Source organism: Phlebotomus papatasi, chromosome 2, assembly GCF_024763615.1.
Source record: "Phlebotomus papatasi isolate M1 chromosome 2, Ppap_2.1, whole genome shotgun sequence".
NCBI lineage: Eukaryota > Metazoa > Arthropoda > Insecta > Diptera > Psychodidae > Phlebotomus > Phlebotomus papatasi.
This window is the reverse complement of record NC_077223.1, coordinates 76,634,028-76,658,833: the sequence shown is the minus strand read 5'-3', so window position 1 is coordinate 76,658,833 and position 24,806 is coordinate 76,634,028. Positions and strand designations below refer to the sequence as shown.

At 33.6% G+C, this 24,806-nt stretch overlaps 2 protein-coding genes across 6 annotated transcripts in view; one reads left to right on the top strand and one right to left on the bottom strand.

The window, feature by feature from the left end:
• Positions 1-140: 140 nt before the first annotated feature.
• On the bottom strand, positions 141-1,285 carry LOC129804484 (kxDL motif-containing protein CG10681). The gene is made up of 2 exons (XM_055851818.1): positions 759-1,285; positions 141-691 (listed from the first exon to the last, which is right to left on the bottom strand). Exons 1-2 carry the CDS (start codon positions 938-940, stop codon positions 232-234), a joined length of 642 nt encoding a protein of 213 aa, XP_055707793.1. The 5' UTR covers positions 941-1,285; the 3' UTR covers positions 141-231.
• Positions 1,286-1,342: 57 nt separating this feature from the next.
• Positions 1,343-24,806, top strand: part of LOC129804472 (cAMP-dependent protein kinase type I regulatory subunit) — a 33,331-nt gene continuing 9,867 nt past the window's right edge. The window contains exons 1-3 of one of the 5 annotated variants that reach the window (XM_055851796.1): positions 1,343-1,409; positions 1,491-1,662; positions 24,250-24,408. In XM_055851796.1, coding sequence (XP_055707771.1) covers positions 1,495-1,662; positions 24,250-24,408 — 327 coding nt within the window. In that variant the 5' untranslated portion in view covers positions 1,343-1,409; positions 1,491-1,494. Of the gene's footprint in view, positions 1,410-1,490; positions 1,663-12,051; positions 14,595-22,029; positions 22,159-22,850; positions 22,968-24,249; positions 24,409-24,806 lie in introns of those variants that run through there. The other 4 variants (XM_055851797.1, XM_055851799.1, XM_055851798.1 and 1 more) reach the window with 4 other exon arrangements.

Sequence of the window (24,806 nt, the reverse complement as noted above, 5' to 3'; positions counted from 1 at the left end):
GGGAACTTTCGTTGCTGGGACGGAGCCTTACAAATCACTATCACTTACATGTAAGCTTTACATTCGCTGCTGGGAAATTGAACCAAAAACACGCAACTGTCAAATCCGGCTGGCTTTGACAATCAGGACAAAAAAAAATGTTTTGAAGCGAAAAAACAATAAATTAATTTATTTAACAACAATGGGCTAAAAGCGGAATGGTAAGAGCAAGAAGGGATCCTAAAGTATCCCTTAGCCAGTATCAGAGAGGGAATCATTGGAGTTATCTGTTGAACTGGTGCGATTAGATAAATTGCTGCCACTGGCATTGTTATCAGATTCCATTTGAACATACTCCACATCCTGTGATTTCTTGCTAAACAGCTTTTTCTTGCCTCCTTGGGCTTCTGCTGCTACTGGTGCCTCTGTGATCTCTTCAGCAGCCTTGGCAACTGCTCCTTCTGTCTCATCTTCTGCCTCTTCGGCAAAGCTATTTCTCTGTGGTTCCAATTCTGCAAAAGCTTGCGGATACTGAGCCGTTAGCTTTCCCTTAATTGTTCTAATCTTCTTGAAGATGTAGTCCAAATCCTTTTTCATATCATGCAGGAGTTTTGTGTGTTCCTTCAGGTCTTCTGTGGCTTTTTTCAAGCGACTAGCACTCAAGATGTTGCAGTTTAGGGTCATTTCATTGGTCTTCTCGAATCTCTGCAACCTAAATATGAAATAAAATTGCCTATTAGTATTTCTAGGGATTCCTTGAGTGTCGTGTTTATCCTCACATTTGCTTCTGATTGTAGATAATCCTTTCCACTTCTCCCTGATTGACGATCCCCGCGAGACCTTGCACAAACACCTCTGGAGCCAGATAATTCTGAAAGCACTCTATACTGAATTCACTCTCTGGCGTCCCATGGGGTCCTGTCTTTCGAGATTGCACAGAAGTACTCATTTCTGGATTCATTTTGCTTTAGATTTTCTTGAAAAAATACTTCCTACAAAAAAATTGTTATTGTTTTTCTTCACGGCGAATCGCGGTGAAAATGGGGGAGCCACTTTTTGCTGTCATAAAACGTCATTTACACTGAAAAAAACACTGATGCATTTTCAAAAAATCAAGTAAAATGTGAAAATTATTTAATAATTTCCACCAATTGGGGTATAAAATTATTATTTAGGTGGGATAGTAAACTTTTTGAAGAACCAAATTAAATTTGGTTAAGAGTAAATTAATTTTTTCAGACTGAAATCTTCATTTGGTAAATTTCACAGTGTAAACAGCGACTGCCATTTGTTGACAAGTGAAAATCACCGTGAAAAGCTGTGTATTTGGTGGGGGAGACCTTTTTTTTGGAGCAACGCAGGTGAAAAACAGTGAAAAATTCCGTGAATTAAAGTATCTAAACGTGTGATAAAGCATCTATATCGAAAATGTGAGTATGCTACGAGAGGAAAAAGATGAAATTGAGCCAGAAAATGCAGGGAAAAGTGAATGTTTTTGTGTCTCGTTGCAGCGCAATGGCCGCCCTAGATTCATTGGAAGAACAGAGTCTCAGGGAGTGCGAAAATTACATTCAGACCCACAGTATTCAGCAAATCCTGAAGAATTGTATCGTACAGCTGTGTGTACGGCAACCTGACAATCCCATCTCATTTCTCCGACAATATTTCCAGCGTCTTGAGCGTGTAAGTACAGAAAATTCATTGTCCTACTTCATAGGGAGACTTTCACTCCTTCCGGACACATCCGGAAGGAATGCTGAGCAGATCTCTCTGCCCAGGATGATTTACTTTGATCAGTACAATCTATTTGGGGGGATATCTGAGAGTTTCAATTACAAAAAATCAGCCCAAATATGTGCGATTTAGAAATTGTGCCAACCTTGAAGCACTTGGGCCAAGAGATTAAGTCTTGGGGGAGACACAAGGAGAGGGCACATCTCACCCACCATATGACGCAGAAAAAAAAAGTCGACGAAAGTGCGCGATGTTGGGACGGTGAGATAAATTGGAGTGTGGAGGCTCTCCTCTAAATCCGGTAATTTCCAGAAATTCCCTCACTTATTCGCGATAATCACGTGTGTGGGTGAGTGATTTCAATGCGTAATCTCTCTTGCCATGTCTCGAGCGTCAGTGTGAATTAAAACACTTCAATGCAGATCAAACAGTTCCCATCCTCACGGATTGAAAAAAAATGGGGATTTCAAGAGGAGAGAGAATGCCTCAAAATATTGTAAAATCTTTCAATTCTCAATCTATTTTCTCGTGATTCAAGTGGGATTGTCTCCTTTCGAAAGAGGGATTAGGGCAAAAGCACAAGACCACGATAAGATTTCAGTTGAAATGCTATCTACTGAAATTAACCAAGAAAAATTTACTTATTCTCCCCCTAATATTATATTTATTTTTATTATAATTATTTCTGTCATAAATGAAAAATTTAAACATTTGCTTGATGCGCAAAATTTGGGATAATCTGAGGCGGTCCCTGCTTTTGCTCCTTGAAATGCTCAATTATTTATCTTGAGGCAGAAAATGTAAACTTCAGCTTTTCTGGAAGAGACACTTGACAGCTCTTTTGTGAATGAGATATTTCCCATGAAATTCTTAGAATTCTAACGTGAAGATATCTCTTGAAAAGGAACATTCTCAGATACTTTAGCAAATTAAACAAGGTTAGTCATAAAGATTGTACTACAAAAGAATCTTGCTATTGAAGCTATTATTATTTTACTCCCTCCGTTCCGAAATAAGTCGTACGTTTGGGAAAAATTCTTGTTCCGAAATAAGTCGTACGTTTGGGAAAAATTCTTGTTCCGAAATAAGTCATACGTTTGGGAAAAATTGCGATTAAGGTAAAGTTTGTTGGTAAATGTTTTGTATATCAATAATTATCTCTTGTAAGGAACTATTGCTAACGTCCAGTACTAAAATTGAGTTCCAGTCTTGATGGTATGTTGAGGAACGAATGTATTAAAAATATCTTATTTTTGGCGTTTTATTTTCAATCTAAAATAGGTACAGAATGGTGAGAAATACAGACTTGGGACCTTCGGGGGACCCCCCCCTCCACCATAAGTTGACCCTGGGACCATTAATATGTCCTTTATTTTTCCCCCACTCCTTCCCTCCCACTCCAAAAATCATGCTTTCTGGGATTGCTCGAAAACATGTAGTGCGATTTTTTTTTCAATTCTGGATATGTTTTAGAAAAACATATAAATGGTCCCAGGGTCAACTTATGGGGGTCCGCTGAAGGTCCCAAGTCCCTATCTCTCACCATTTTGCACCCAGATATTCGAACATATAAAAAAAGGATGTTCTTTTTATTGCTCATTCTGCAAAATTTGAGATGTAAAAAATGTCATATCGGTAACAAATGTTGAGTTCTACTTGTGCTTACTAAAAATTTAGAACAAATTCTAGCCTGTAATGTTAATCACAGTCCATTATATAGTAATTAACTATCTACCGGAGCTCTTTGAAAAAAACGCGAAAAATGGACAACTTCAAAATATCGATTCCTCAACTTACCATCGTGGTAGGATCCCCATATTATCCCTGAACATGGACGGTAGTTCATACACAAGATATTTGCAAATAACAAATACATTCTCTGAAACCATTCCTTAATCCCTAATTTTTCACCAAACGTACGACTTATTTCGGAACGGAGGGAGTATATGATAGGGGAGACTGGGGCAAAAAGTCACAAATCGAAAAATTCAAAATTCAATATCTTCCTAGGTAAAAAAGATAGCGACTCAATTTAGCCTCCACAGACCTTCTTCAATATCGTAAGTTTCTTAGAATTCGAACGAGGAATTTAGAAAATAAAAAAAAAATATCGAAATTTTTAGCCCTATTTTTGAAATATTTTCCTTGCAGAAAATAACAATTATTATACCTACTTACAGTAGACTCTCCCAAATTCGGGCATTTGGGACAGAAATGTCAACCAAATTAATGAGAAATTCGGTCAGAAAATTGTTTGAAATGCAACGATTTTTGGTTCATCTGCATACTCATATTGAGTTTATATGCTCATTGCTATTATAAATTTCATGAAAAACTCTTAATGCAAAATCTTATCAAAGCTTAAGACAAATCATGAAAAATTTGAGCATATTTGCTTCATTTGATAATCATAATCGAACTTGATAAATGACAACAAACTTTTTTGAATTTACCTGCCGCCCGAATTATAAAGTACCCCGATCTTAAAAGAGCCGAATCATCGAGAGTTTTTACCCCAAGTGGCCATTTTTAATAAAAGGATTTCTGGAGAAAGGAACCTTTGTAAAATTCTAAAATAGATACCGGATTCGTATTCAAAAAATCCAAATGATTTAGAAAATATTCACCAGTGCATCGATTTTGGAAAATATAGTAGATCTACTGTATTTTCCAAAATCGATGCACTGGTGAATATTTTCTAAATCATTTGGATTTTTTGAATACGAATCCGGTATCTATTTTAGAATTTTACAAAGGTTCCTTTCTCCAGAAATCCTCTTATTAAAAATGGACACTTGGGGTAAAAAGTAACAATAGGTATGGAGCAAAAAGTAATAAAAAAGCGAAGCAATTTCTAATGTCTCACGGCGAAAAGAAACGTCATTACCATATCTCGCCGCTTGTTGTTTGCATTGGTCAAACGATTTGCAGTCTTTTGTGTGTTTTTTTTCTAAAATAGCTTGAAAAGCGCTTTTCTCGTTTTCTCACTTTTCTCGCAGAGAAAACGGTGTTTTACAATGGTGTATATGAATAAATTTTCTTTGAAAATATGTCCTCTAGGTATTTTTTTCAAATTTACGGAAGCCTGTAATGAAGCGAATCAAAATATGATAATACCCAATGTCTGGTACTATTTGCCCCAGCATTTTTGAGAATAGTCACAAAATTACCTTTTAGAAATCGGCCCGATAAACGTATTTCCTTACAAAATAGAGGAAAATTATTTTCACAAAGTTGTAGAGCGGTAAATTTCCTATAAAACTGCGCTAATTAGGCATTTTTGAAGCGCTCGAGTACCTTGTAAAAAAATAAAATATCCGTTTTGTGACTTTTGCCCCAGTCTCCCCTATACAGTAGACTCTCGCTAATTCGGCTCCTTTAAGATCGGGCTACTTTTTAATTCGGGCAGCAGTTAAATTTGAAAAGAGTTTTTTGACATTTTTGACATTTTATCGAATGAAGCAAATATGCTCAAATTGACCATGCTTTGTCTCACTTGTAATGTGATTTTGCATTATTCACATCGAACAGACTGGGCTTTTTTACATGGTCATTGCTTTTTTACTCCTTCATTGCTTTTTTACACGTAGAAAAAATATTCAAAAAATTGAGGCATCAAACCAATTTTTGCATCAATTTGATCTTTTTCCGTTCTCTGAGACAATATTCTGTAAAAAGAAAATGATATTTTAGTAAAATTAGCCAAATTTATATACCTTGAACAAAAAGCAAAAAGCAATTGCCCGGTCAATTGCTTTTTCTTGACAGTTTCATATTACATAGTCCGTTAACATTCTCTGTTTGAATTCACTGTTCGAAATTTCATCGACCACCATCGAAATCAGCTGATGCCAGGAAAAATCAAAACAAAGGAAATTTTACTCATAAAACTCTTGTGAAAACTTTTGAAATACATTTAAAATGAGTCTAGGCTTAGTGAAATTAAAGTTTAGTATAAAATACATGTGAATAATGTAAACTACATTGTTTTGAACAACTGAAAATATTTCCCGCCTTGAACATTTTAGTTACACTAGATGGCGCTGTTCTCAGTGAGTTATCTAATCGAAAAAAATGAAGGTGTCATATCACTTCTCTATTGCTTCTTTGAAAATCGATTAAAAGAGCAATGGCCCAGTCTGTTCAATGCTAAGGGACTTTCATAAAAATTATAATTAATATGAGCATGTAAATTTAATATGAGTAAGCAGGTAAACAAAAAATCGTTGCATTTCAAAAAAAATTCGTGCCCGAATTTCTCTAATTCGGGTGACATTTCGGTCCCAAATGCCCGAATTTGAGAGAGTCTACTGTATTTAGTATAATGTCCAACGCACAATAACTTTTGTTTGTAAATATGTTTTCGAAATTGTTTATGAGAGTGAGAGAGATGACCAGATATAGATCTAGCTCACTCTCATTGAAAAGTCAAAAACATGTTTACAAAAATTAAAGTTATTGAGCAATTAACGCATTCCACTTGTTTTTTTTTTATAAATACTTTGTTTATCGTTAGAAATATTTTTGTTTTGTAAGTTTTTGAAATTGCAATGGAAGTGAATGAATAATAGATTATGATACAATTCCACTGAAAAATTAACTTTCTTAGCACTTTACTGTTCTCAAGTGCTTCATTATCTTTTTTTCTTTATGTTGGTGGTTCTTTTCACGACTTTGGTGGCTTTAGAAAACGATGAGGACTGGGGAAAGTCGAGACAGGATCCAACACAATGTCGATAAAGCAGGATAAGGGCAGAATCACATTTACAGTAAAATGCTCGCAGTAGCCTCACCGTATTTCGTTAATTTACGCTTTTTCATTGCAATTCTTACTCAAATTCTTTATTACCGTATTACCTTATCTCATACTGGGTGACACTAGGTGAAAATAATATAAGAAAATTGAAGAAATAAAACGAAAATTCGATAAACGGTGAGCAAAAAAAACTGTAAGAGAAATTAATCGTACAGATAAATCTTACACCATTTATCGAATTTTCGTTCTATTTCTTCAATTTTTTTATATTATTTTCACTGCCGCCGAGTATGAGATAAGGTAATACGGTAACTGAAAATTTGCGTAAGAATTGCAATGAAAATGCATAAATTAGCGAAATACGGTGAGGATTTTACTGTCAATGTGATTCTGCCCTAAATTGAGAACAATGTGTTTCGGTTGCATTTTAATATTACATAATTTCCTAATTGATCATGAGACAGAGATAATATATGGCAAGTGGTAGTGATTAGGCGGAATGTTATTGTCTACTAGAGAGAGGAAAAGTAGAGAGGTCAGCCAGTGGCTGGAGAAATTTTGGCCAGCTTCTAGATGTGTTTAGCGGAGCGCAACTCGAAGGTGTTTGTTAGTAATTTGTGTGCAAAAAGTGATATAGTGCACGTTGTAAGGGTTCGTGGGTATTTCTTTTCAGAAAAAGAATTTTTTTGAGCACAAACGAGGGAGATGAGAAAAAACTTCTGGTAAATATTCGACACTCTGAGAGAGATAACAAGCAAAGTGCAAAAAAAAAGCCCAGAAAAGATTTCCTCTATTTTAGCAACTGTACTGTTCTCAAGTGTTTCTGCATTATCGACTTTTCTTTGTGTTGGTTCCTGTATCAATTTTTTGGTGGTTGAAGAACACGGCGAGGACTAGGGAAAACAGTCGAGACAGGAACCAACACTAAGAAAAGTCGATGATGCAGTAGCACTTGAGAACAGTAAAGTACTAACAAAATATGTTTAATTTTCATTGGAATAGCGCACTATTAGTCGTCTCGCTCACTCTTATTTCCGATGCAAAAATAATTTTTATTTAACAAACTAGATTTGGTATTTTCCACAAGGGTATCTAGAAACTAAAAGTAATTTTCGTGAAAAATTGCCAGTTTTTAAAAATTTTTACGTTTCTACCTACAATGATAGGGGAAATTTCCTTTAATAAGCATTCTTTTAACTGCTTCTAGTGTGTAGATGTGTAGAGGTTTTAAAAGAGACCGAGATAATCTGCTTATCGACAATTCATCTTGCTTATATCTGCATTTTATTCATTCTAATGTCATAAACATGTTTACAAAACAGAAGCTTTTTACGTGGGCATAAGTTTAATAGAGAGTTAGTGTAATCTACTTCAAATTATCTTACTCACTCTCATACGAAAACTTTCAAAAACAATTTTACAAAATGATATTGGTTTTGTGTTATATTTGAAATAAAAATAAGATTTTTTAAAAGTCAAAAGGGTCTAATTTATGCTCTTACCTTTAGTTTGCAATAGTTTTAATTTGATATATTTATTTCTTCATACAAAATGAATTTTTTTAGAATTAGGAGAATTCGAGGAAGAATTATGATTATTCTAATAAAAAATGAAAAGGGGAAATCTTTCCCCTGCACATTTTTTTTAGTACATGACTGTTCTCATGTGCTTTTGTATAACCGACTAGTTTCTTGAAAGAGCAATGCTGATTTCCTCGAATTCCAAGTTTTATACACATATTTTTTGGGAATAATGCTTCTAATTCATTGAAAAGTGAGCATTTCTTTTTAGAACGTTATTTTTCTCAAGTGCTTCTACGCAATAGATTTTTCCTTGTGTTGGTTCCTTTCACGACTGTTTGGTGCAGAGGCGTTCAAGAACCGTTGAAACCGAATAAACGTCAAATGAAACATGAACGTCAATGGTCACAATGTGACCAGAACCATCAGAACAAACTTATTTTGACGTTTTTATTCGGTTTCAACGGTTCTTGCACACCTCCGATTTGGTGGTTTTAGAACGCGGCAATGACTAGAGAAAATCGTCGAGATAGGAACCAACACAAAAAAGTCGATATTGCAAAAACACTTGAGAACAGTAAAGTGCTAAAAAAAGGTTCAGAAGAAAGATTCCTTCTTTTCCTTTTTTATTCTAATACTACGATATTTCTGCATTGTTTCCTCGTAATTTAGTACACGCATGTGCTAAATGCTTTAGATTTCTTCCTTTAAAAAATCTTCAAAACGGGAGCATAGAGTCCCAAAATCGGATTTTGAGACAATACAGTCTCAATCCAATGCGCCGGTGTAAATGGTTTCAAGAAAACAGTTTAGATTGCCACCTTAGATTGAGACTAAATTATCCTAAAATCAGATTATGGGTTTCTTTATTCTCAATCTAAAGCTGCAGTGTAAATAGTCTCATTGTTATTCTACAGTAAATATTAAAAATCAGAAGCTTTGCGATGAAGATATGGAATTGTCATATTAACCAAAATCATCTATACATGTTTTTACTTTTACTGTATATTTGTTTGTCAACAAATATTGATTTAGTACAGACAAGTACTAAATTTTTTTAGCTTTTATTAATATGCATTTTTTTTCTAATTTAATTATTTGGAATTCAATATAATTATGTCAACATTCCGCAGAGTTTTATTTATTTAATCACCCCTTTTATTCTATAACTGTTCACAGTGAAGGCACTGAAGTGTAGACAAAATGACCGTAATTCCTTACCCCCATTCGATAGCATTAGTTTTGTATTTTCTTTTTTTGCCTAATTGATTGCCTTATCGAAAGTTGGGGGATTTTCATTGGATTTTCTGTTGAAATAATTGCTCTTCTCAGAGTTCAATTCATCAGAAAAAAAAATCAACCAGGTTCATATCTCTAACCCCATTTCCATTTATTTCTTCATCCATCTCACTGTCAGACCCTTAAATCCGAAGCTGTTGGTTTCAGGGACACCCACTTCTGCTTTATCTTCCCTTTGACATATTAATCGCTGCTGGAAGGTTTCTGGAACATCTTTAACCGGGATATTTTACATTGTCACAATTTCTTCTTATATTCAAAGTTCTTTAAGATTTTGTTATACAGTTTTATCAATAACCCTTCACACTCTCAAGTGTAGTTGAAAACCCCCATGAGAATCTCCTCTATAGATTGCTTCTACCCTAAGCCACAAATTGTTCCAGAGGAGAGTGAGAGAAAATGAAGAGCTCTATCAAAATTTACGATCCTCTTCCTGACCTCTGACTTCAACACCTACACAAAAGACATGACAAATTGAGTGATTAAAAGCACAGTTTATTTGATGGCTGGTAAGGAATTTCTCAGAATCTTCACGCTATTTATACTGTCTCCTGGGCAAATTTAGATAATTGTGCAATTGCGTGAAAATGTGCCGAAAAAACACAACGAAAAAGGGTTTCTCTGGTGAATTTCAGTATATATCTTTTTGAATATATACATGAGAAGAAAATCAACAAGTGGCACTTTTAATGATTTTTCCCGCTTGCCATTCTCTGTAACTCCCATCTCAATTATTTACTGCAAAATTCTCATCATTCTTCCCACGCTTCTCCACACACCAGGCGGAAAAATGCGAATGTTATTGAAAAAGTTTGAGGTAGCATTTTTGGGACAGAGCAACAGAACTTTGTTTTTTTCCTTCGAATATCAAAAGCACCAGGATTGATAAGCAATTTCTTTTGAAATCTACTTTCAGTCTATTCAACTGCGGTTTGAGATAGGGGAAGGAAATAAGAAAGAACCTCCCACATCCCCCTTCGATTGATTTCTCTGTGACATTTTTCCCCCATTCTACGGTCTCACGGAAGGCCAACAAATTTTTCTTCTTTCTGGATAATGGGCATTCATGACGTAATTTCCCATCATTTTTCACATGATTCCCTTTCACCCGCATCAACCCTCGCCTTTGTGCCAAAAAAAAACCTTTGTGCTTAGGGGCGTGTCATTGAGCTCGGAAGTGTATTCATGATTTTAATTGGTGTCACTTGCAAAAAAAAAAAAAAAGATTCCCCAGAAAAGCTATGCAAGCCATTGTGAGGAGACCTCGGCCTCGAGGCAGACCTAGGACAAGGTGGCTGAATCAAATTCAGGATCTTGCATGGGAACGCCTTGGGATCGAACTCGAACGTCTTCCTGAAGTGGCGGAGGACCGACAGGCGTGGGCTGTTAACCTTGGTGTCATGGGCCCGCGACCCCAATAGGGATAAGCGGTTGAAAAAAAAAAAAAATGATGTCACTTGCAAAAATATTGATATTTTGATAAACTTGCAAGAATATTGATGTTCTGTGTGCTAAATAAATTAAAATGAATTATTCAATAAAGCTTTGAACGTGGAACTATTACACTGAAAAATATATTTTTTTTCATTGGCAGTAGGGGGAAATGGGGCACCTTTGAATTGGGACAGCTTTGAAAGCTTTCTCCTTTATAAATGGAATTTAGCCTTATGCCCTAGACACACTTACGACTTAAGCTGAAAGACGAATTAATGGAAAATGATGGAAATGCATTTTAGCCATTATTTCTAATATAATTACGCTAAGCCGTCTCTCGGCTAATCGTCATGTCTGTCAAGGGCCTTATACCGGCTTCAGACCTAAGGCTTAGCTATATGGCTTTATTGCTCTAATTTCTTATCAATCACAACTATTTGGAAAAATTTCCCTTAGAATTGGATTATTAAAGATAAATAACCTATTAAACTCTCAAAAAGCAATAAAATTGCTCGCTATTTACGATTTTGAGACCTTCAGGAACTGGCCTAAACCTCTAGTCTGAAGACCGCTTTATCATTATGTCATTTAGTTTCACAATTGGTTTGTTGAGATAAGTTATATCATAACAATGTTCAGTTTTATTTAAAAATAGGAGAAAAAGCTCAATTTCAAAGCTGCTACAATTCAAAGGTGCCTCATCTGCTTCATTTTTTTTTGCTGTTTTTTCTAAATATTAATATACTCTGTGAGATGATTGATTGTTACTAAAAGTTTTTATTTTTTCTTGAAATGAACTGCAAAGTTGATACGTACGTTATTTATAGGGTTTATAGGTAAATAGGGATCAATCAATAGAGTTTCTTTACAATCTCTGCCTCTGTGGTTCGAGGTGAAAAACGACCTCTTATAAGAGAACAACTTCTAGCAAGTGATAGGGCTAGAAAAGCTTGTAGAGCTGGGATTCTTTACAAACAATTTGCTAGACGCGATTCTTGACTCACAAGATCCATCTCACAGAATTTATCAAAGAATGAGCAGAACATCTATGATTTGAGTGGCATTTTGAGGATTTTTCCTCAAATCCGGTTAACCCTTTAAGGATGATTGGAACACCCGGTGTCCCATAAATAAAATAAATTTTCCTGACTATCTAAAGTTATTTTTTTTTATGTTTGTACATAATTGTAAAGTAGAAGGTTAGTATTTTTCGGTTATTTATACTAAGTAAAAACAATATTTTTATTTTCTATAAATATTTATTTTCGGAACTTTTTTTTAATACAATATGGCTTGGCACATATAGTTGGTAAAAATTTTCGCGTCCCACAGCAGTGCAAACAAAGTGAATAAAAACGAACTCTGGAATAATACGATTTGACGTTTAGTAATTAAGTGCGTGATTTGCGAGACTTTCAATCTCTAGTAGAGTATCGAGGAGGAGGGATAGAGATCTACAGGTTAGATCTATAGATTCATCCTCTGCAGTCACAAGTATTGGAGAATACCCTAGCGGATATTTCTCTCATAGATTTGAAGAACGTCCTATTCCTCCTTCGCGACACTCTCGAGATTGAAAGTCCTGCAAATTCTGTACTTTATTTCTGAGCATCACATCGCATTATCCATGCACGCAGTTTTATTCGCTTTGTTTGCATGGGCATGAAAATCTTTACCAAGTATCCATAGTAGAGGCCATTATAGAGGACTTCCGGTAACTGATCTGCGTGCGATGGTAGTTCCGGGAACGTAACAATCCTGGTTGATCTGAAGAAGATTAAACACTTTTTTTTCACTAAAAATGATGTACTTTGTTATTCCTCAAATTTGTTCACGAAAACTTCCGCGCACATTTATCTCCAGATTGTTTTTAGTGAAAATGGACTTGTCAAATAGAGAGAAAGTGGTCGGGGCACATGTGCACCGATAGAGCAGGCTGTGTAGTTATAGGGACGTTAAAACAGAAATACAAAGTTTATACTCGATATATACAGAGTATTTTTTCACATAGCATTTTTTGCGTATAGATACAACGTATTACTTGAGTATATATTTAAGTTTGTATATCATTCACGTAAATACATAGTATATACATAGTAAGTGTGAAAATTAGTACTTTCCTCACATAAATACACTGTATATACTCAGTACGATCTGTAAAGCCAGTACGAATAGCCGGCCGGGGAGCTCCTCGTGCCCTATATGAGCTTTACTTATTTCTTTCACAAATAGAGGACAGATTGTCCTATTTCTATCAATAAATTGAATTGAATTATTCTAGTCAATATGAGTCACCGAAAATCGGAAGGCGATATCTCTTACCGTTTGATCTCTAATTAAGTAACAAACTCCCAAACAAATAACAAAGATAAAATGCGACAGGGAGTTTGTGGTGCAATTGGTAAGAGCGTTCAGCTCTTGGGTGATGTGACCTTCTATATGACTGTCACAGTTGTGACTTCGGATCCCATCCGGTCAAATGACGAAGCGTCTAAATGGACATTTTGTACGAAACATTGTAAACTGAATAATAAATTCGTAAACTGAATAATGTACAAAATGGTAGAAATACCCCAGTACATAAAAGTTAAATAATAAAATACGACATTCTTTTTATAGAAATATGAATTTATATTTTTTCATTTTTTATCTTGCAAATTGCGTTGTTGCAAAAAGAATGCATTGCTGAAGGCAATATAAAGGGATTGTCCAATCGATTAACAGTCTTAATATCTTTTCATTTGATTACGCGAAAAGGGAGTTTCCATGGGAATCCTCGATGAATGATTGAGAATTGAGACACTTGGCGAAGGTCTCCATGATGAGACAATGTTACAAAGTTTCTAGGTCAAGTGTATAGTATGCAATTTTATGATTGACTACCCCCTCTGGGAGCCCTCGTATATAGATCAATTGCTTAAAGAGAGAGAGAGGAAGAGATGAAGAGAAAATGTGAGAGAAATTTTTCACGCCTGCGTAAATAATCGTTGAAACCTTGTTTGAATTTATTGCATTAACATGCCTCTATAGATGGTTGTATAGTCCTGGAAAACAAATAATTTGCATGAATTAAGCTTCTGGGTGTAAATTGTGTAGTATATCAACTATACTTTCTGGACTTGAAGATCAATCTTAGCGGGAAGATATTGCGCATTGTTTTGATTGAGTTTGTTTGATGAATGATATTTTTATTGGCTTCACATGCGTAGTATTATGGGGTAATGAAAAATTTACTCCATAGAGAGAGAGAGACCTTTATTTCCGGCTCATCGCAAAAATGTTCATGCATTATATATAAAGCGGTCTAAAAGGAGGGATGGAACGTGTTTTAAGTGTATGTATATATGTTTTATGGGGCGGAAGGAAAAGTTCTTTAGCGTCTCTGTGACGCCTGTGGCAGTGTTTCTTTGCAAAAATGCCTTTTGGTCGCGGGGATGGGAATTTGTGGATGGAACTGGGACAAGTGAAGTGACTCTCCAATTGTGTCATTCCTTGTCTCTCTTTCACCCTCCTCCAGTGAGACGGGGCAGTTTTGGATGGTTGTTTGCTGAGGTTTCTGGGGAGTAGCAGAGAGATCTCTCTCACTTTCTCTCCCTCTCTGGTATTTTGTACATATTGTGCGCGCTGGTATTATGCTTCATGTGCGACTCCGGGCTTCCGATGAGAGGGACTCTGTTAGATTTTCGCGAGTGCTTCTTGGGTGTAGTACATTGTGAGGGAGCTCTATGGGTGGCACTCACTAAATTTTCTCAATGGTAGCTCGTTTGTGGTGGATAATGGTGTAAAAAAAAAACAAAACAAATAAGAAGAGAAGTCAGGATAAGGGGTTAGATAGAGAGTGAAGCTTTCTGTTGTGTGAGATTGAAAGTTTGGTGGGTTTTTCTAATTTATTTTGCCTTTAATTTAACTTATCAAAATATTTCTGCTAACCCTTCTTTTGAATACATTACTACCCCTTTGTGTATGTTCCTACCTTTGGACTGGTGAAAGGGACTAATGTGCAGGATGTGTGTGAGAATAATAATAAAAAAAAACTTCATTAAATATTTTGATTTAATGTGAAAGTTGACTGTTTTTCCTACCCCCAAAGTGAATATGTGTGAATGTATTTTAAATGAGTATTTTCCCTGTTGACCTTCACATACATTTTCTTTTTTAGAAAATACTATTTTCCCTCATTTTGTGACTGTGAACAAAATAGCAATGACACTGTATGAATTTTGGTATTTGTATATTTTATTTATTTTTCTCCTTCAGTCAATTCTATAAATGTATGCGCTATATGACAATTGCATGCATTTTCGAGTGATTTTAGTAATGTGGGTTTCATTGAGAGGAGAAATACTTAAAATTAATATGGGGAGAGAGGCAGAAGAAGAGGCTTCATTAGTAATTTCCGTTCTACCAATAACTTTTTCCAATGACGAAGAACTTTAGGAAAATTGATACGGTGATTGCCTACGAAAGTTGCTATTTCTCATGTTTATATCAGAAAATGAAATTGGTGTTCATGGTGTTTTTATCCCTCTCCCTTTCATGCCGAAAAGGTGATTTATTGCCTAGAAAATCTTGTGTAGGTGTACAAAAAAAAAAAGATCCCTTATGTCTTAAACTTCGCAATATTTTATTCAGGATTTTTCAAAACGAAGTTATACTATTTACCTAGTGGTGGAAGGATTTATCACAATCAATTGTTTGTTTGATTTAAAATTTCCGCTTTGAACTTCACTCACAGAATGGGCAATGTTATTGTTTTCTTCCGTAAATACCTGAGATATTTTCAGTAATTGCTGGTGAAATATTTCCGCGCAGAAATGATTTTCAATTTGTTGGCAATTATACGTCAGAGACTCATCAGAAGGTTGGGCTTACTAATGAATCTTGAGATAAAGTATAAAGAAATAATTTAAATTTGTATACGAAGGTTTTTAATTCCAAACACATGCGAACAAGAAATGTTGACGCAATTAAAAGTTTTATTTAGAAAAGAAAATAATTACATCTGAATGTACAACTGTAATTTTTGCAAGTATCTACACAGAAAAGAAATATTTTGTAAAATTGTTCGTAAATGTTTGTGAAATCCTATGGAGGACTTACGAAATGCTCGTGAATCATATAACCCACAAACAAGTTCGTAAAATTTTGTACTTTTTTCACAAATATTGTTCGTAAAATGATCATTTGACGAACATTTTTTGTACTTTTACAAACATTTATTCGTAAACACACTAAAAAATGTTCGTAGAATTGTCATTTGTTCGTATTTGTTCGTAAATTTTTGTTTGTCTGGCAAAAATTTACGAACAAATGACAAAATTTTACGAACATTTTTTAGTGTGTTTACGAACATTTACGAACAAATGTTTGTAAAAGTACAAAAAATGTTCGTCAAATGATCATTTTACGAAAAATGTTTGTGAAAAAGTACAACATTTTACGAACTTGTTTGTGGGTTATACGATTCACGAGCATTTCGTAACTCCCCCATAGGAATTCACAAACATTTACGAGCAATTTTACATTTTTTTTTCTGTGTAGCTAAATCTTACAACACATCTTTTTGGATTAGAAAAGTTCTTCCTCATCATAAATCTCTTTTTGAGGATCTAAATTTTTGAGAAAATTAGAATTGAATGAAATTGGTTTGCTGGATCCAGAAAGACTTAACGAGATAGAAAGCTTTTAGCAATCATTTATAAATATTAATTGCTACTAAAAGTGCTAAAAATGTTTCATTAAACTTATTATATGCTTTTATCTCATTGCCATAAAGAGTTTTAAAATATAACTTTTTTACGCGATTGTTATGGGTTTTGGGCAAAACATATAGAAATAGATTTTGATCAATCACAATTAAATATGAAAAAACATATTAAAAAAATAAATGTTATTATTTAGTTCACTTGCTTTTGACAGCTAATAGCGTGTTCACAACAAATTTTGTCTCGGAAATAATGCCACTCAATTCTGAAATTATTTTTTCAGCGTTAAATCATTTTATTGGTCTTTGAAAGCTAATTCGTATAACTTCGATAATAATCTTTAATTTTAAAATATTAAGCATATTTAAGTATTTTAAGTAAAACTTTGCAAATTGCACGCAAAAGAAATTGACTTGTCGAAATTCTTTTTTTTGAAATCAAAATGAAAAATTAAGAGAAACATATATAAACAAAACCGAAGCCAAGAGCCCAAATCACTAGAAATAAAGAGTCTCGATGTATACCTGTTACCAACTGAATAAGCGGTCTAAATTTGATTATGTTTGTGTTTACAATCAGTTTGTGTAGGTAGAGGAACCATTTAATGCCATGCCGCATTTGATGCCACTCTTTGGCACTTAAGCATTGCAAAATCAAAGTCTTTCATAATTTATAATGCATGTCTCAAATATCGAAATGATCGAAATAATTAAAGCAAAATATTGCTTATTTGGGGTGGCATAAAATAGGGCATGGCATTAACCCTTTAAAGACCGTACTGATTCTTAAGGGGTAGCATCAGAAAACTCATAATCATTGTGATAATTTTTTTTTTATTATTTAAAAATTGCTTTGGTGCACTTGGTCATAGTATTACTATTGCTGACATTTCTTCTGATGGTAAATGTGAATTAGTGCGGTAAATGTTAATTTAACTCTTTCGCGTCACACTTTTATTCAGTAGATGAATTCATGTAAAATTGAGTTTTTCCTAATGCTTTATGATCAAATATAATAGTTCAGAGAGGAAAAAAAAATTCCATTGCGTGAAAACTCGGAAAAACCCCGGGTCATATATGACCCTATTGTCCTCAAGGGAAGTGTACATACCATTTTCAAAATCTATATCACGGGCTTTTTAAGAGTTTTTTTTGCTTGAAGTTATTAATTTGGTCAAAACCATGGCAAACTGGATTGTCTTGATGAACACTGCACTCCTGGTGTTCAAGGAATCTTCCTGGTAATCCCTTGAACAGTCACTGTCACAATATTTTGAGTGGTATTTGGCAAAAATAAACTTATCCACATATTTATCTACACACAATACAATTGCACAATATGAGACGCTTGCAGAATACTCTAAAATACTGCAAAATATGTTATAATTCATCAGATATAAGATGAAATGTCCATGAGCAAGATGTCCCACCTGCATTTCACAAAGAAAAACAATGTCCCAACTGCATTTCGTTATAGGTTTGGGACGAAAACACTGTTACCCTTGCCGACAATAGGGTCATATATGATCCGAAAAATTCTACGCGCTTTTCTGGAAAATTGAAAGTAGTTTATTATATCAAAATGTGCAATATACAATCTTTGGATATTCATTTTGTGTTTCTAAAGAACTTTTTGATGTAAAAAATAAATTAATATAAAAAATTTTGAAAAAGAAAAGTCATTTCACAAAGTTCGAAATTAGTGATTTTTGATCTTAAATATTTTCTTTTCCTGAATATCTGGAGTCTTGAGAAAATTAGTCAAGAATCTTACATCCTTCTATTATGATGTCGTGCACAAATCGATAGAATTCAATTAATGTAAATAGTCAAAAAAATTGTTTTTTCCCCGGGTCATATATGACCCTAATGACGCGAAAGAGTTAAACGATGAAAACATGATATTTTGGTGCGTATCTTCACACTTGTTGGCCTCTCAAGGGTTAAATAGTTTCTCTACCCCACAGTTTCAATAAATAGATGATTTTTGGTTTTACCAGAAATTTCTGAAGTATGAAAAAAATACGAATTATTTTTTCTATGCAATAAATTGAATCTCTTTATAAAACGTAAGAAATAGTGCTAAAAAAACCATTTAAGTGTTTATTCAAACTCGATATAGAATTTAAACCACTTTTTCTTGAGTTGCTAAAATCAAGTTTCTTTAAAAGTTTATGTATTGTGCAATCATGTTTTTGCGTATATATACCCCTCTCTCTGAGCAATCATTAAATCTCTTGGAGCACATCTAATTTATTGTACAATCTAAATCGTCCAAATGTTTTAATTTCTTAACGCAGAAAATCCCAAGAGATATCTTTCTGTCTTTCTTGTAAACATTTGGTGAATAAATTACATTTAGCTCGTGTCTCAGATCGCAGGCAAAAGACATAGTAGAGACTTTTATTCAAATAATCATCATCCTTAATTAGATACATGAAGAAAATTTTGGAATTATTACCTTCTTGAAAGATTCCAGGTGTAATTTCGTGACAGGAATTATAATTATTTTTCGTGAAAATAAAAGATCTTCCTGTTTAATATTCAAAATAATGTGACCTTTTTGCGCAGAGATGTATTAATTTTATGTTGGCAAAATGCAAATGCACAGACGGTGTATATGTTTATTTTTCAGTTTGAGCTGTGAAAAGCGTGAAAATCTATATCGGAAATTTGTCGTAGTTTTTTCTTGTTGATTTACACTGGCTAGAGAATTTCATCTATAGCAGTGTGAGGGTATGATGATGAGGAGGTTTACAACACAAAAAAATGCCACGAAAGTCTTTATCGCCACCTAATGGTGAGCAAATTTCTTCACTCTCTCGGTATTGTTTACTTCCCCGTTTTTCTGCTTGCCTTTGGGTAATTTATGGAATCATCATAAGGAAAATATTGATATTTCTTTCACAATTTTTTTTATGTTCCATTTCACATAATTCCATGAGCCATTAGATAAGGGTGAGAAAAAAATCTAATTATTTTTAGAACAAGTCTTGTGGGTGTGATTTAATCCTCTTTTCTCATTCCTATTGTCCCCTTTAGTAGTATAATATTCTTTGCTGTATAATTTTTGTGTATTTCGAGAGGGTGAATGGGCTGTTTTGCAAATTGTGTCTCTTGTTATTATTTTTATCGGTATGTTTTTTGTGAGATTGATATTTTCCATAAATACACAGGGTGTGCCTGAGAATATTCTTACATTTCTTATGCGGTCTTCAGATTGAAAAACTAAAAGTAGATCTTGATTTTGAACAATTACAGAATTGTTTTTTTTTATTAAATTTTTATTGACATTTTTGGCAGGATGACTGAGAATTATGCCTAGCGCACAATAACTTTTATTTTGCAAACATGGTTTTGACATTTCAGTGAGAGTGAATTAAATTTAGATCTAGTCATCTTGCACGCTCTTACAAGCAGTACTCGAAAATATGTTTACAAAACAAAAATAACTGTGCGTTGGGCATTAGATGGTGCACACAATTAATTGTTACACATATATGTTTTTAAAACTGCACAATAACTTTTGTTTGTAAACATGTCTTCAAGATTTCCCATGAGAGTGAACGAGATGACCATATCTAAATTTCATAGATCTCACTCTCAGATGTCAAAAACATATTTACAAAACAAACGTAGTGCATTGCTTATTATGCCCAGCGCACAATAACTTTTGGAAACATATTTTCAAAACTACCTACAAAAGTGAGAGACGACTAGATCTACAGTGTGTACCATTACCATAATTTTATAAAGATTTGCATAAAAATTATCTCGCCTAATAATATTACAAAAGAATTTATTGACATTATCATAGTTTTACGCTCAAAAACACTGTAAGATTGATATTCTTTCAATTAAAATGTAAGAAAGATGTTGCGCTGTCAAAAATTATCATAAATAGGTTCAAATCAAAGTATTTTGTGGAAAAAAATTAAATAAAAAATATATATATAGAAGAAAATGTGACTATTGAGAAATGACCTTATGGTAATGATACACTGGAAAACCATAAAAATCAGCATTTCTTCAATGGAAAAATGGGAGAGCCGTTGCAATGTAAAAAAAAAATACAATAATCAGGTGTAAAATAATTTAATTCAAAGTATTTACAGAAAAAAATTTTGAGTTCTGCAAAGTGACCTTATGGTAATGGTACGCACTGTAGATTTCATTTACTCCTACTGAAATGCCAAAAACATGTTTGCAAAGTTAAAGGTATTCTGCGTTAGGCATTATACACAATACACAAAAACTTTTGTTTGGTAAATATGTCTTTGACATTTTTCAGTGAGAGTTTATGAAATCTAAATATAGTCATCTCGCTCACTCTCATAGGACACCTTGAAAACATGTTAAAAAACAAAAGTTTTTGTCCGTTGGACATTATGAAATATCCACAATAACTTTTGTAAACATGCTTTCGAAACTTCAATGACAGTGAATGCAATCTAAATCTAAACGTCCTACTCACTCCTATAGACACTTTCGAAAATATATTTACAATACAAAAGTTATTATGCATTATGACCAGTGTGCAATAACTTTTGTTTGTAAACATATTTTCAAAATTTCCCATGAGAATGAGCGAGATGACTAAATCTAGATCTCACTCACTCTCATTGAAATGTCAAAAACATGTTTACTAAACAAAAGTTATTGTGCGTTGGGCATTATGGTGTCTACACACTAGAAGCAATTTTCGTCAAAAAATGCCTTTTAAAAAAAATTGGCGTTTCTGCTTAGAAGGATATGGGAAATTTTCTTTAAAAATGTGTTTTTTTAAAGAAACTGCTCCTAGTGTGTTGAGGCCATTAGGCATTAGACCGTGCACACAATATCTTTTGTAAACATTTTTTCACATTTTAGCGAGACTGAAAAATCTACATCTAATTATCTCGTTCACTTTTAAAGGTGGTTTAAAAACTATGTTTACAAAACAAAAGTTATTGTGTGTCGGGCTTATGACTAGATTGAGATCTCATTCACTCTCATTGAAATGTCAAAAACATGTTTACTAAACAAAGGTTATTGTAAGTTGGGCATCATGCGTATTACGCAATACACAATAACTTTTGTTTGTAAACCAGTATGAGCCAAATTTAGTTTCAGTTATCTCGCTCACTCTCATGGGCAGTTTCGAAAACATGTTTTCAAAACAAAATGTATTGTGTTCTTATCATTAATTCTTGTTGTCCCTCTCACTCATATGCGAAGTTTTAAAACATACTTAGTAAAAGTAGCTGTGCGTACACCATTATGTGCAAGACAAAATAACTTTTTTCTTCTTAAATATGTTTTCCAATTTGCATATGAGGGTGAGCAATATAACTGGAACTACATTTCATTCATTTTCACTCAAATGTCAAACAAGTGTTTACCAAAGGAAAAATTATTACGTGTTGTGTTATACTTTTTATGGATTACGTGTTAGGTCTCATCCTCATCATCCTCAACAGTCTGAAGCCCGCATTATACACTGGACTTTTTTCTTAATTGGATTAAGTTGCATATTTTTTAGCCCACCTTGTGCAATGATGTTTTATTTGATGAGGAAATTTCTTCATTTTATCTGTCCTTTCAATTTAATGTCTTTTTCCAAGAGGGATTACGTTGGAGATTGATTGAGGAAATTTGCGATTTCAAAGTATAATAAATTGTGAGGAATATTGAGAAAAGAAAAAAGGCAAGAGAGAATTAAAAGTGTTTGAAGAATGACTTCGAAATTACACGTAAGAATAAATTACTGTATTATTTAATCTACATATAGATGTTAGCGATTTTTTTAGTTTCAAATCACTTTTAGTGGTGGTGCAGCAATAATTTCTTCTTAAATTTCACTTAACTTGAAATTATGTATTAATAACTTTGTCTATATAGTGGACTTTTTCACATTTTAATTTTCCAAATGAACACATCTATTTTATTTTAGTATGATTTTAGTTATAAGAAAATTTATGCTCTCTATATTAGCCATATGTGTAGGAGGAATGATATATTCCTAAAGTGTTTTTTTTTATATATCGCGAGAATTTGTGCTTAAAGCTGGGTCTGAGATGTGAGTTGGAGAACATATGTGAAAAAAAGAAGTGGTCTCACGAAGATTTTCTTCGGTTTGAGAGGATCTTTTCGTTACGGGCACAAAGCCAGAAAAACTCTCAGGAAAAATTGGGTATTTGGAGTTTTTTTTTTGAATAATATATATAATATATATATTGAATGGGAGGATTTGGAGTAAAAATTTCAGTCGTTCACAATTTCAAAAGAGTCGATTGGTGTCAGTGCGGATAATACAAAAAAAAAAGAAGTTTGAGACGAGAGTGAGACCGATAGAAGGAAAAATATTGCCGAAGATTGTGGGGAACATAATGCGAATAAAATGTGAACGGAGAGTCACTTTAGTATCGTGCTTCAATTCATCACGAGAAGATTCACGCCCAAGGAGGAGAGATCTTCTGTGTTATTTTCATCTTTATTTTGATCAATTTGAGAAGAGATTGATTTTATTATATTTTCTGTCTAAATACAAGTGATCTCCAAGGTGAGATTGATTTTTAATCCAAAAAAAAAAATTATTCAAGCTCCAAAAATTTCCTAATTGCGCGAATATAAGAAGGTTTTTTGATGTGAGAAAGAAGGAATTTTGTGCTATAACAATATTGAGAGTGACTAAAAGTGAAGTTTAAATATATATCTTGGTGGATTAATATTCAAAAGATTTATAAATATACAGAAATTTTTGGAAGTATTTCAGAGTTTTGAAGAGATTTCACTGGGTGAAAAGAGTGACGTCTTTTTGTATCTTACTTAACGACATTATAATTCTATTTTTGTTTGATAATTAATTATACTTTATTACATTTTTTTCATACATTTGACTGTTGTCTCCTACTATATGATGCTTGATAATGTGAAAATATATTGTAACACCATTGAGTGTCTAAATGATTTTTCTCTTATGTAAGAATCATGTGAACTTTTTTTTTCATTCTCTTTAGCAACATTTGTACTCCAAATAAAAAATTATACACTTATAATTTTTATATCTCTCCTGTTGAGAATACTAATTAAGATTGTGATGGATGCCTTGAAGTTAAGATATTTCTTCTCATATCTAATCACGCTCACAATTTGATTGGTGTAATCACATTTCATTATTTTATTTGAAGTTTTTGGGGGCCAAGAGTAAGCTCAAAGACGCTCACAATACTTAGTAAAAAACATTACAAGCTCCAACTTATGTCCAGAAATAAGTTTTCTCTGGAAGTATTCTGAAAGTTGAAAAAGTGATTAGGAAAAAAAACTTAGCAAGATTTATTAACAAAGTGTAAATTTCATTTAAGAAAAAAAAATCGTAAGACTAGTAAAAGTGTGTTGTTGTAATAATTAAACAGCAAAGTTTTTTTTTTAGTAGTATGATTGAAGATGAATATTACATCATAATAGGTTGAAGATGTATGTAAAAAAAAAAGAGTAAATTTGTAAAGGAGTGAGAGTAGCATGAAAACAATTTTATTTGTAGCTTGTCGCCTTTGCTATTTCTGTTCGGTGTCTCTCGATTGGTGGGCATGTGTTTGATTGTGTATAGTTGGAGAATATTCTCTGGTGTCCACCGAAGCTCCAGATTAGTGTGGGCGCGAAACGTACAAATGATACATAGATTGAAATTAATAATATATTAGAAATGATTTTTTTTGGCACATTACAATTCTCTTCACTATAAGTTAAGCTTATCAACAATGATTAATGGGATTGCAATTGACAAAAAAAAAGAATGTTGAGGAAACCAAATGTGATGGGGTTTGCGTGATTTTGTTTTGCAGGAGCAAGCGAAATTGGACGCGACTAAACAAGCCACAAGTCCAGAAGAGTGTGAAGATTTGAGCCCAATGCCACAATCAACGGCACCACCAGTTAGACGGCGTGGTGGAATTTCCGCGGAGCCCGTAACAGAGGAAGACGCCACTAGCTATGTCAAAAAGGTTAGTACAACATGATGCCATTATGATGTATAGCAGGAAGAATTTTCCCAATGATATTCCCATAAATAACCGATATTCATGCCTTGAGATCTCACTGCGAGAGGTACTTTTTTTATTGGACTGTGGGAGCATTTTCTGCATAGCAAGTTGTAAATTTTCTGTGATTTACGACATTCTAAAATTGCAAAGAATTTTTCTGGATTGCTATTCAGCATTGAAAAAGAATGTGAAACTAATTCACAATGTGAAGAAATAATAACTTTTGACATAACCACGAAAATCAAAAATTTACCGAATTTTTAAATTTCAAATTAATTTTTCTATTAAACACTGTGCGACAAAATTTACCTTTTTGTGGGTGTCTTTGACGAGAGTAGCAAAACTTGTTAGAGGGTCAT